General features: G+C 68.6%; 1 protein-coding gene across 1 annotated transcript; it reads left to right on the top strand.

Annotated features, from left to right (window-relative positions):
* Positions 1–1,468: 1,468 nt before the first annotated feature.
* On the top strand, positions 1,469–12,451 carry SREBF1 (sterol regulatory element binding transcription factor 1). The gene is made up of 19 exons (XM_075165426.1): positions 1,469–1,706; positions 4,557–4,940; positions 5,104–5,273; positions 5,345–5,485; positions 5,564–5,782; positions 5,873–5,987; positions 6,082–6,293; positions 6,870–7,074; positions 7,615–7,799; positions 8,285–8,546; positions 8,634–8,800; positions 8,901–9,069; positions 9,149–9,257; positions 9,334–9,443; positions 9,538–9,670; positions 9,848–10,010; positions 10,273–10,458; positions 10,539–10,650; positions 10,886–12,451. Exons 1-19 carry the CDS (start codon positions 1,601–1,603, stop codon positions 11,107–11,109), a joined length of 3,372 nt encoding a protein of 1,123 aa, XP_075021527.1. The 5' UTR covers positions 1,469–1,600; the 3' UTR covers positions 11,110–12,451.
* Positions 12,452–12,697: the final 246 nt, after the last annotated feature.

Below are 12,697 nucleotides of genomic sequence, written 5' to 3'. Positions count from 1 at the left end.
CTGGAAACCTGCGCTCTCCTCCTGCAGCACGTGGACTGGGCTTTCCCGAAAGCGAAGGGAAACCTCCCGCCGCCACAGAGCCCGGCTTCTCCCCGGTGACCCGAATAAAAGTGGGGGAGAGCACACGGCCCCCCTGCACACCCCATGGCAGGTTGTGAATCTCTCGAGGGTTTTTCTTTAGTAGTGTTTGCTGTGGGTGAGAGATGTCCAAGTGGCTGCCAGCGGCCTGCGTGCGGGTGATGCTGCCCCAGCCATCGCCGCGGAGCTGAGCCAGGGCTCCCTGGGCTTGTCCCCAGCTCGGGCACAGGTTAATGTCCCCAGCTTGAGGGTGCAGAGGGACCGGCAGGGCTGTGCACCCACAGCTCTGCCACCCCCACGTGCACGCATGGGATGCTCAGCGTCATCCCCGGTGAGCCCCATTTGCACCGGGGTGCCTTGTGCCATGCAGGGGATCCCCATATTGCACAGGGGTGCCCGCTGTGCCGCCATGTGGAAGCCAGTGAGGCTAGGAGGGAGGTTTTTATGGTTTAATTAATTCACAGGTAGCCTCGGATTGTGCTCGGTGGCGCAGAAGAGGAGAGGGCAAATTTTCAGGGGGCTGATGTTGCAGCACATTTTCTTTTCCTAAATTATTCCCAGCAGGAAGACAAACCTTGCCCTGGCGTGAGACCCCCACACTGAGACCCACCACCCGTGGGCAGCCACAGGGCTGACCCTGATGGCACCAGCGGTTTTCCTGGTTCCCACAGCTCGCACCCAGGAGGGTGCCTGGGCTGAGCTGGGGCTCACAGGGCAGTATCAGCCCTTCGGCATCCCCTAACCGGGGTCATGGGAGCTTCTCCCACCCTGGGCCATGCCATGGTCAGGCAGCGGTGTTGGGACTTGCTCCGGACCCCAGAGCTGGGAGGAGGGATGCAGATATCCGCAGCCTGCCTCTGCGCTGGAAACTGCAGGAGCCTTGAGAGGTGACATGGTGGCCCTGGCACGTGGCCTCCACAAAGTGCTGGGGGCTACAGCAGCCACGGCCACCACTTTCTCCCCACGCTGGCCCTCCTGCCTGCTCCCACGTGTGCCCTGATCGGGGGCTAAGTGGTATTTAATGCCCAGCACAGGTATTTGGCGCCTGTCCCAGGGGCTGGTAACTGTCTCAAGGGCTTGGCGACCGTCCCCAGGGCTCGGTGACTGTCCCCAGGGCTGGTGACTGTCCCCAGGGCTCGGTGACTTCCCCAGGGCTTGGTGACTTTCCCAGGGGACTGCTGCCCTGCTCAGGGGCTGCAGCCTGCCTTGCTCCCTGCTCCGGTCCTGGTCCACCAGCTCCCTGCCCGGTGCTGCCGGGGGTCCCTGCCCGGTGCTGCCGGGGGTCCCGACGCGGTGCAGCGGGGCGGGGAAGCGGCCGTGGGGCGGGACGCGGCGGCGGATCCGCCTCCATCCCCTCCCTCCCTCCCTCCCCTGCCCGGTAGCAGGTCTGGGCACGGTTCGCGGGAGCAACTTGGCGGCTCGTCCCCTTCCTCCCTCTCCCCGGGCCAGCGCGGCCATGGCGGGCGGGCGGCCCCGCCGCTCCTAGAGCCGCCGCAGCCCGGGAGCCGCCGCCGCCGCCGGGATGAGCGCCCTCGCCTTCGACGACGCGGCCCTGGAGGGGCTGGCCCCGTCCCTCGGCCTCTCCGGGGCCAGCGACATCGACACGGCCCTGCTCAGCGACATCGACGGTGCGTCCCGACCCGGAGCAGCGGCGAGCGGGGCCGGGCTCGGTGCATGGCCGGGACCGGGCTGGGGGCATCACCGGGGCTCGGTGCATGGCCGGGGGGCTGGGCTCGGTGCGGTACCGGGGCTCGGTGCACGGCCGGGACCGGGCTTGGTGCATGGCCGGGGCTGGGAAGACCGGGCTCGGTGCACGGGCAGAGAACCGGGGACCGGGACATGACCGGGGGAGCGGGTTCGGTGCATAACCGGGACTCGGTGCATGGCCGGAGGACCGGGCTCGGTGCACGGCCAGGCTGAAGGGAGCCGGCTCGGTGCACGGCCGCTGCACCGGGGCGCAGCCGGAGAGAGCGGGTTCGGTGCCGGGCCCGGCCTGGGGGGGAACACCAAGCTACTGGAATGTGGAGTCGGTGCAGGGCCGGGCCGTTCGGGCTGGCTCCGTTACCGGGGGCCGGTCCATAGCGGGGAGCTCCGGGAGGAGCAGGGTCCCGGGGGGTGGGGCAGGACACCGGGACCCCCGGGCTGGAGGTGCCGGTGTCGGGACAACCCCGACGGGGCCCCCGCCGACGGCAGCATCGTGTCGCCTTTAGCCCCGCCCCTCCGTGACGTCACCGGCGGGGTTACTCCCGGTCATTCCCTCCAGGACGCTTGGGTTCCCCCGAGCCACCCAACCGGGACGGGGTGAGGGGGGGAGGTTCTACACCGGCCCCCGGGGCTGAGTGGAGCATCCCTGGGGCTGACACCCATCAGCACCCACCTCCCCGCCGAGCTGGGCGTCCGTGGGGTGGGGATGTTGCCGAGGGGACCCCACTCCCACTGTCGTGCCACTGAGGTCTTACCGGTGCTGGGTGCAGCGTTACCATGGCTTTAGCCAAAAATTGGGTTTCCCGGCCCTCGGCCAGCCCTGCGCCCGCCTCGCCGCATGCTCCACCGGCTCTGCCAGTCCGCGCATCCGGCACAGACTGGCAGAGCCGGTGGAGCATGCGGCGAGGCGGGCGCCGGGCTGGCCGAGCCCTCCAACGGTGCACGAGCCGTATCTCCTCCGGGAGCCAGGGTGGAGGTGGCATCCCAGGGCTGGAGGCTCATCCCAACGGCAATTGGGGTGGATCAGGGCAGATCCAGGTGCCACCTGCCTCTCCCGGCGAGGTTTTGGCACGGGCAGGGAAGGATGGTAGCTGCAGGCAGGCAGGAGCGGTGCTCCAGAGTTGTGCTGGTGTTCCCTTGGGTCCCTTGGGACCCGTGCCAGGGCTGAGCGGCGCCCACCATGGCCGTACGGGGTGAGGGTGTCCCGCCGTGGGGTTTTGCCACGCTCCTTTGCATCACGGCCATCTGGGCCACCTCGCGCCCCACAGTTCCCTGACATTCTACAGGCCGTGGGTTTGCCATCAGTCCCTGGGTGGCCACGGGTCTTCCCTTGTCCCTGTGCCCACCCCGGGGTGACTGTGGGATGCGCATCCAGGGATGCGGGTGCCCTGCACCCACCGGGACCTGCCAGGACCTACAGCCATGTGGCTCTGCCCCACGGGCTTCCATGCCTGAAGCAGGGAGGTGGGGGCAGCCGTGGCACCGCCGGGTGCCTGTGTCGTGCTGATGGCATGGGTGGCAGCGGGTGCCATGGGCTAGAAATATCTGGTAGGCGCCGGGCGGCTGGGAGAGCCGTGCCCACTCCCAGGGCTGGGGAGCAAGAAGAGGGGTCCAGGAGGGAGCATCCCCTCTCTGCACCCCCAGACTTTGCTCTCTTGCCCCTGGGGAAACCTTGAGAGTCTTTTGAGCGGGGGGGGTTGAGGCTGGGAGCCCCCCTGGAAGGAAACCCACCTGCGTAGAGAGGGGTGCCGAGGGCTGGCTGGCTTTGCGGGGGAAATGGGGCTGCGCAAACACCCGGGTCCTTGCGGGGTGTCTCCTCCGGGCGCTGGGCATCGGGTGAGGAGCGTCATGTCGGGCTGGCCGGACGTGGGGGGCGATGGGGCACGGGGCGAAGGGGTTAACGGTAACTGACCCCAAGTAACCGCCGGCGGGTTACAGCAGGGTGCCCGGGAGTAACCCGCTGCCGGGCTCACCTTGGCGCGGCCGCGGGGCTGTCTGGGGGCGGCGGGTGGCCGGCGGGCGCGCGGGCGGCGATTGGCGGAGTCGCATCACCCCATCGCCGGCCTCGCTCCAGGCCTGGCGCGGGCAGCGGCGGGGAGGGCCCGCGGGGAGGAGGCGAGAACATGGCTTTAAAATATCCCGGTGCCTCGTCGCACCCCAGCACGGGGCTGAGCGGGGGCCGCAGCCTGCTCCTGGGAACCCCCCCCACGCCCACCGGCATGGAATGCACCTTCGAAGGTACCCCCTCCTCGCCATCCTCCTCCTCCCTGCCTGGCGGGGTCACTGTTGCAGCCTCTCTCAGGGTGCTGCAGCCCATGGGGGTGCGTCCGGGGGCTGTGCACCTCGGTGGGGGCATCCGGGGGGGGGTGTGTGTGTGGGGGGGGTGCGCCTGGGGGTACTGCCACGGGGGCATTCCGGGGCGCTTTGGTGGGAGCATCCGGGGACACCTCAGTGGGGGCATCCCCGGACACCCCGATATGTGGATGGGCTCATTCCGGGGCACCCTCTGGAAACCTCTGACCACTGGTGGCCAGGTCCCAGCACCCCCGTTGCGAGCGCCGTGCCTCAGTTTCCCCGCTGGCAGGGTGCCTGGGAGGCTGCGAGGAGCAGGGCACAGCAGATTCCTGGGCTCTCGGGGAATTTTTCCCCTGGGTTATGGGGATCTGTCCCCAAAGTGCTGAGCTGTGGGGTGGGCAGCGTGGGGCTTTGGGGGCCCCTTGGGAGGTGCGGGGCCGGAGCAGCCGCTGACGGCACGGTGGGGGGCTGTTTTGCAGACATGCTCCAGCTGATCAACACGCCGGACAATGACTTCTCGGGGCTGTTTGACTCGCCGTTCGGTGCCCTCGACAGTGCTGTGCCCCCAGGGCTCCCCCCCACCCCGGGCACCCTCAGCACCTACCTGGGGTCCAGCAAGCCTCCCCCCGCCGCCCCCACTGGCAGCGTCTATCCAGGGCCCCCCGGGATGGCGGCCTTCACCCCGCAGCCCCCGGCCCCGCTCCTGCCGGCGCCGGCCCCGGGTGTCAAGGAGGAGCCGGCGGCTGTGCCCAGCAGCCAGCCCCAGCCCGGCGTGATGCTGGCCCCCAGCTTCGTCCCCTCGTCCTCCGGCCAGTTCAGCCCCCAGCCCTTGGTGGGCTACCAGAGCCAGCACAGCTTCTCCGGTGAGGATTTGGGGGTGCAGGGGGGGGTCGGGGCTCCCTGGGTGGGGGCTTGTTGCGGGGGGCTCTTGCTGGAGACAGGGGGATGCATCCCTGCGAGATGAGACTGCCTGGGGTGGGCCGGTGCTGGGGGGTCCGGTAACGCTGTCCTCTGCTCCATGCCCAGCCGTGCAGCCCGGGGGCGCGGGGCAGGCCCTGCCCAGCCCCCTGCCCGCCCCGCAGCCGGGCCAGCCCGTGGCACTGCCCGGCCCCGTGCAGAGCGTGGCACCCCAGCAGCTCCTGGCCCCCGCCGCTCCCGCCGCCCAGCCCGTCTCGCCCCAGATCCAGCCGGTGCCGGTAAGCCCAGGGCCAGGGGTGGGGGGTCCCAGCGGCCCCCCCAGCCTCGCTGACCCCACTCTGTCCCCCAGGTCCTGCTACAGCCCCATTTCATCAAGGCTGACTCCCTGCTGCTGACGGCCGTGAAGACGGATGCCGGCAGCGCCAAGAGCTCCAGCATCGCCTCCCTGGCCACCAGCGCCAGCGGCTCTGCCGCCCCGCTGCAGGTGCCGGTAGGTCCCACTGCCAGGGAGCTCCGGCGTGGGGGGATGCTCCGGGACCCCCACCGATGCCATCCCCCATCCCCGCAGGCGCTGGTGAGCGGAGGGACCATCCTGGCCACGGTGCCGCTGGTGGTGGATGCTGAGAAGCTTCCCATCAACCGGCTGGCGCCCAGTGGGAAGCCGGCACTGGTGCAGAGCAGGGGGGAGAAGCGCACGGCGCACAACGCCATCGAGAAACGCTACCGCTCCTCCATCAATGACAAGATCGTGGAGCTCAAGGACCTGGTGGTGGGCACCGAGGCCAAGGTGGGAGCCTGGGGGCGGTGGGACGGGGGCTGGGCAATGCGGGGGGGCTTCACCCGGCATTTGGGCTGAGCCGTCCCTGTCCACCGGCAGCTCAACAAGTCGGCGATCCTGAGGAAGGCGATCGAGTACATCCGCTTCCTGCAGCAGAGCAACCAGAAGCTGAAGCAGGAGAACCTCGCCCTGAAGATGGCCATGCAGAAGAACCGTGAGTGGAAGAGCAGGTCCCGGGGGGGGCTCAGCCTCGGCGCCGGGGCTGCCGTACCCCTCCAGCACCCCTCAGCCCACTCTGCTCCCCACAGAGTCCCTGAAGGACCTGGTGGCCTCCTGCAGCAGGGAGGCGAAGGCGGAGGCCCCCATGGAGGTGGTGAAGGCAGAGGTGATGGAGATGCTGACGCCGCCGCCCTCGGACGTGGGCTCGCCGTCCCACAGCAGCCCGCTCTCGCTCAGCGGGGGCAGCAGCAACAGCAGCAGCGACTCGGAGCCCGACAGCCCCCTCTGCGACCATGGCAAGGTGGGGGGGGGCTGTAGAAGGGGATCCCCCCTGCCCCGAGTGGAGTGGGGGATTTTCTGCATCACCCCGGGGGGGCCAAGAGCAAAGCACGGGGAAGGGAGCCGAGAGCCCTGGTCTTGCTCCCTGAGGCTGCTCCTCACCCCATTTGGGGCTGGAGGGAGGGGCGCGGGGGCATTCTGGGGTGCACTGGGCTGCTGCACCCATGCCCCATGCCCGTGCCCCATGCTCTGTACCCTAAAATGTGCTCTGTGCGCCATGCCCCTATATCCCATGCCTGTGCCCCATCACCATGTCCCATGGCCTGTACCCCATGTCCATACCTGTGCCCTATATCCCATGCCCTATATCCCATGCCCTATATCACATGCCCTATATCACATGCCTGTGCGCCATCACCATGCCCATGCCCTATATCCCATGCCCTATATCCCATGCCCTATATCGCATGCCTGTGCGCCATCACCATGCCCATGCCCTATATCCCATGCCCTATATCCCATGCCCTATATCGCACCCCATGTCCATGCCCGTGCCCCATGCCCGTGCCCGGGGCTCACAGCAGCTCTGCTGGCACAGGTGAAGCAGGAGCGCCCGCCGCCCTCGCCCAGCAGCCAGGGCATGCTGGACCGCTCCCGCATGGCCCTCTGCACCTTCGTCTTCCTCTGCCTCTCCTTCAACCCCCTGGCCTCCCTCCTCCGGGGGTCCGGTGCCCCGACCTCTGTGGGGAGCCTGGGCACCCCTGGACACGGCAGGAGCATCATGGCTGAGTCTGGCACCGTGGGTAAGCTCTGGCATGGGGTGGGGGCTTTTGGGGTGAAGGACGTTGGGATGGAGGCTGTCAGGCTGGGGTGGGTGCAGGGTGGAGGCTGCTGGGATGGAGGCTGTTGGGATAGGTGTGGGGGGGAGACTGTCAGGGTGGGCATGGGGCAAAGGCCATTGGGATGGAGGCCGTCGGGGCGGGCATGGGCTCGAGGCTGTTGAGGTGAAGACCATCGGGGTGCAGGATGTTGGGGTGGGTGTGTGGTGGGGGCTGCATGGGTTGAGGCTGTTGGGGTGGGCATGGGGTGAAGGCTGACGGGTTGGAGGCCGTTGGAGTGGAGACCATCAGAGTGGAGGCGGTCATGGTGGACATGGGGTGAAGGCCATCAGGGTCTTGGGGTAGGTTCGAGATGGGAGATGATTGGGGTGGAGGATGCTGGGATGGACACCATTAGAGTGGAGGCTCTTGGGGTGGGCACGGGCTGAAGGCCACTGGGATGGAGACCCTAGGGTGGGCACAGGGCGGAGGCGGCGGGGTGGTGCTGACCCCCTCCCCGCGCAGAGGAGCCGTGGGGGTGGTCGCAGTGGCTGTGGCCCACGCTGGCCTTCTGGGCGCTGAACGCGGCGCTGGTGCTGGGGGCGGTGGTGCGGCTCTTCGTCTGCGGGGAGCCCGTCACCCGCCCCCACTCCGAGCCCTCCGTCCTCTTCTGGCGGCACCGCCGGCAGGCCGACCTCGACCTTGACCGGGTAAGCCCCGCCCCCTTGCCACACCCTGCATGATGTCACCTGCCCCACCCACCCTGGCCACGCCCCACTTGGTCCCACCAGTCTCTGTCCCAGCACCTGCTCTCTGGGTTAGCCCCACCTATTTCACAGTGCCCCGCCCCTTCCATTGCCATTAGCCCCACCCACCTCACCCCACCCTGCCTCTTCCACCTGGGCTAGCCCCACCCACCTGCTCCAAGCTGAGCCGCGCCCCGACATCCCCGCACTGCGAGGAGCCCCGCCCACCTGCCCCAGCCCCGCCTCTTCCACCCGGGCTAGCCCCGCCCATCTCCTCTAAGCTTAGCCCACCTATCGCACCTGGCCCCGCCCCTATACCTCTGCCACTACGTGTAGCCCCGCCCCTCTGCCCACCTCCCTGCCATTAGCTCCACCCACCCGCCCTGTCCCCGCCCTCCTCCCTTTGGCCCCGCCCCCCTCGCTGACCCGCCTCCTCCCGGGGGGCGCAGGGGGACTTCGCGCAGGGGGCCCAGCACCTGCGGACGGCGCTGGGGGCGCTGGGGCGGCCGCTGCCCGCCTCCCACGGGGACCTGGCCTGCAGCCTGCTCTGGAGCCTGCTGCGGCACCTGCTCCAGCGCCTCTGGGTGGGCCGCTGGCTGGCTGCCCGCGCCGGGGGGCTGCGCCCTGACCCCCCGCCCCCCGCCCACGTCCGTCAGAGCGCCCGCGACGCCGCCATGGCCTACCACCGCCTGCACCAGCTCCACCTCGCCGGTACGGCCCCGCGCCGCGGGGGGGCTGGGGGACGGGACCTCTGCGTCCCGCGTCCCCCCCATGAGCCTCTCGTCCCTGTCCCCGCAGGGAAGCAGGCCGGGGGGCACCTGCTGGCCATCAACCTGGCGCTGAGCGCCGTCAACCTGGCCGAGTGCGCCGGCGACGCCATCTCTGTGGCCGCCCTGGCAGAGATCTACGTGGCGGCTGCCCTGCGGGTCAAGACGAGCTTGCACCGCTGCTTCCACTTCTTGGCTGTGAGTGTGGGGCAGCCCCCTCCACTGTGGGGCTGGGGGTCCCGTGCGCCCCCTGGGACCCAGTCTTGGGTCCTTTCCTGACCCCCCACTCTCCCCGCAGCGCCCCTTCCTCTGCAGCGCCCGGCGCGTGGCCCTGTCCCACGGGGGGGCCGTGCCCCCCGCCATGCAGTGGCTCTGCCACCCCTTAGGCCACCGCTTCTTCGTCGACGGGGACTGGGCCGTCAAGGGTGTCCCGAGGGAGACCATCTACAGCTCCGCTGGCAACCCAGGTAACCCGCGCCCCCTGGCACCCCCAGCCCCCCGTTTCGGGGTGGAGGCGTACCCGCTCACCACCCCTCTGTGCCGCAGTGGACCCGCTGGCGCAGGTGACCCAGCTCTTCCGCGAGCACCTCCTGGAGAAGGCGCTGTGCTGCGTGGCCATGCCCGAGCCCGGCCGCCCCGCTGCCCAGGGAGAGGGGTAAGTGGCAGGGTGGGCACCCCGCTCCCTCCGCCCGGCGTGGGACCGGCCCCGCTCACGGCCCCTCTCCCGGCAGGCGTTTCTCCGACGCTCTCGAGTACCTCCAGCTGCTCAACGGTTGCTCTGACGCCAGCGGCGCACCTGGCCCCGCACCCTCCATCAGCTCCGGCTTGGCGGCCGTCACAGGTGAGGCTGGCGTGTCCCCCCCCTTGGGGACACTTCACGTGGGGGGCCACGGGAGTGGTGGACACCCCACTCCTGTGTCCCTCCTGTCCCGCAGGCACCGACCCCGTGTCCAAGTGGTGGGCGTCCATCATTGGCACGGTTATTCACTGGCTGCAGGGAGACGAGGAGGGGGCCGAGCGCCTCTACCCGCTGGTGGAGACCATGCCCCGGGCGCTGCAGAGCTCTGAGTGAGTGCCGGGGGCATCGGGGACGGGGAGGGGGTGCCAGCTCATCGCACGCCTCCCCTCTTTTTTGGGTCGGCACAGCCCTTCCTAACGCACTCTGAGCACTGCAGCGGGGCTGCCCTGTGTCCGCTGAGGGGGGGGGCACGGCCTGCAGTGACCGTGTCCCCCCCTCCCTTGCAGGAAGCCCCTGCCCCGCGCGGCCCTGCACTCTTTCAGGGCCGTCCGGGCCATGCTGAGCAAGCAGGACGGGAGCCAGGCCAGCCTGAGCCACTGCGAGAAGGCCAGCAGCTGCCTGCGGGAGAGCCTGGAGCTCGGCAGCCCCCCCAAAGGCACCATCGACAAGGTGAGCCGGGGTGGGGGGCAAGGGGGCCATCCGCCCTGGTGGGGGGGGAGCGCCCGGCCCTCGCGGGAGGTGCCCCCGGCCCTCGCGGGGGTGCATTGTAGTTGCATTGCATGTGTCAGACTGGGAGTGCAATGCCCCTGCCATGCAGCCCGGCGGGGGTCCCGCGCAGCAACGCCTGCCCGCAGGGACCTCCTCGGCCCCCCCCGCCGTCTGTCTGTCCATCTGTCCCCCCCCTCACCCAGCTCCCCTCGCCCCCCCCCAGGCGGTTCAGCTCCTGCTGTGCGACCTGCTCCTCGTCACCCGCACCAACCTGTGGCAGCAGCAGATGAACGTCAGCCAGCAGCGCAGCTGCCTCTACCAGGCGTCCGCCCTCGAGCTCCGCGGCTTCCAGCAGGACCTCAGCAGCCTGCGACGCCTGGCCCAGACCCTCCGCCCCGCCATGCGCCGGGTAAGCCCCCCGACCCTCATCCTGGCGGGTCCCCTCGTCCCCTGCGCCCGCCCGTGCTCACTGTGTGTCCCCCCCTCCAGGTGTTCCTGCACGAAGCCACCGCCAGGCTGATGGCCCGGGCCAGCCCCACGCGCACCCACCAGCTGCTGGACCGCAGCCTGCGGAGGAGAGGGGTGCAGGGCAACAAAACAGGTGGGACACGGGATGGGAGACCACCCCCGGGCGCCGCACCCCCCCGGGGACACCCCGCTTCCCACCCGCAGCACTGGGGGATGGGGCGCGGGGGCTTCCTGCCCATGCTTTAGTGGTGGCACCTGCTCTGGGGTGGGCGAACGGACCCGTCACCCTGCCAGAGCACCCAAGGGAGGGTGGGTGGCTTCCAGGGGCACCCTTGGGGCTGACACCCGCTCTCTCCCCGCCTTTGCAGCCGGCGAGCCGGAGAGCCACCCCACGCCGCGGGAGCACGCCGAGGCCCTGCTGCTGGCTTGCTGCTACCTCCCCCCCAGCTTCCTCTCGGGGCCGGGCCAGCGCGTGGGCATGCTGGCCGAGGCCGCCCGCACCCTGGAGAAGCTGGGTGACAAACGGACGCTGCACGACTGCCAGCAGATGATCATCAAGCTGGGCAGCGGCACCACTGTCACATCGGGCTAGCCGGGGATGGGGGGCATGCTGCCAGCCCCCCGGGGTCCGGAATGTGGGGAAGGGGGGTGGCGGAGAGGCGCGTGCCTCAGTTTCCCCCAGGACGGGAACCCCTTCTGCGGGACGGTATTAGGGAGCAGGTTTTAAGGTGAGGGGGTGGGAGGGTGGGGAGGGGCAGGGTGATGCCCGATGCCACCGGCGGTGGGTGCGGAGGCTGCTGGCATGGGACAGCCATGCGTGGGGCACCCCGGGTGGGCTCGGCCACCCCGTGGCTCTGTCCCTGTCCCCAGCCCGCTTGGGTGACAGGACGTGGGGACCTCTAGTGACACTGTCGCAGTATTGCATGGCACTGGGAATTTGGCCAGCCTGGCCCCAGTGCCACTCAGTACCCCCCAGTGCCCTGGCATAGGGTAGGGGTCCGTCCTCGCCCCCCTTTCCTGGTGTCCCTGTCTGGCCCCCCCGTGGGTCCCGCTGCCGCAGGGGGGGCTTGGGGCACCTCGGCATTGCCCCCACTGTGGGGGGAGGAGGTTTGGCCCCATGGTGGCGGCTAAGGGCCCTCTCCCCAACCCTGCCCATGGCAGGCAAGAGGGGCCCCCCACCCTGTCCCTCCTGCCCCCCACCCAGCACTGACCAGTCCTTCCAGTTAGAAGCTGCCACCACCCCTGGGCGTGGCTGGGCCTGAGCGCTTTTGGAGAAAGGATGGCAGGGTGGCATGGGGCTCCCGGGGGGCTGCCCCGTCCCCTTGCTGCGCCCCCCCCTTGTACATAGCCCCCCGCCCTGCCCTAGCCCCCCGGCCTTGCCTTTTTAAACGGTATTTTCATAGTTGGAGAGTTTTGTACAGACAATTAAAGCTGATTATTTATACCGGTGTGTGCTGGACTGGAGGGGTGGGGACAGACACCGAACTTGGGGGGCACACAGAGCCTGGCTGGGGCAAGGGGACACCCCATTCGGCTGGGCATCCCCCCTTCAGCTGGGCATCCCTGGCTGTGGGTCCTGCCTTGCCCCCACAGGGGAGGGCTGCACGGGTGACAAGGGTGGCAGGGATGGGGACACTGGGGGACAAGGCACCCCAAACACACCCTCCTGACCCCAAGATGTGCCGGGAGTGCTGCCCCCCCCCAAACCCCAGCCCCACCGCAGCGTCCTCTCCAGCCCAGCCCTACAGCATGGCCCTCGGGGCTGGTGGCACCTGGGGACGAAGGGCCAGCCACCCCTGGCCACCCCCTAGGAGAAAGAGAGGCCACGAGCAGGGCGCCACGTACTTCCAAAACAATCGTTGTATCTTTATTGACGCTCTGAATGCAATGACCTGTTTTTTACTCTTAAGGAAAATAAACATCTTTTAGAAACAGCTTGTTACACACAATCTTCAGTGTGAAGCAATATACTAATAAGAACACTAGTCTTAACATTTACAGTCTTCATATATATTATATATATGTATATGTATACATATATATACACTATATAATGAGGCAATATATAATACACACGGTTTACCATTTTACAGTCATATGTACAAGATGTCACTAAAAATAGCCAGATTTCAGGCAACACTGCCAGGGACACCGGGATTTTTTTTTTTTTCTTTAAATTA

Source organism: Calonectris borealis, chromosome 16 (genome assembly GCF_964195595.1).
Source record: "Calonectris borealis chromosome 16, bCalBor7.hap1.2, whole genome shotgun sequence".
NCBI lineage: Eukaryota > Metazoa > Chordata > Aves > Procellariiformes > Procellariidae > Calonectris > Calonectris borealis.
Note: the sequence above shows the minus strand (reverse complement) of the source record. Positions and strands in the feature narration are given on the sequence as shown.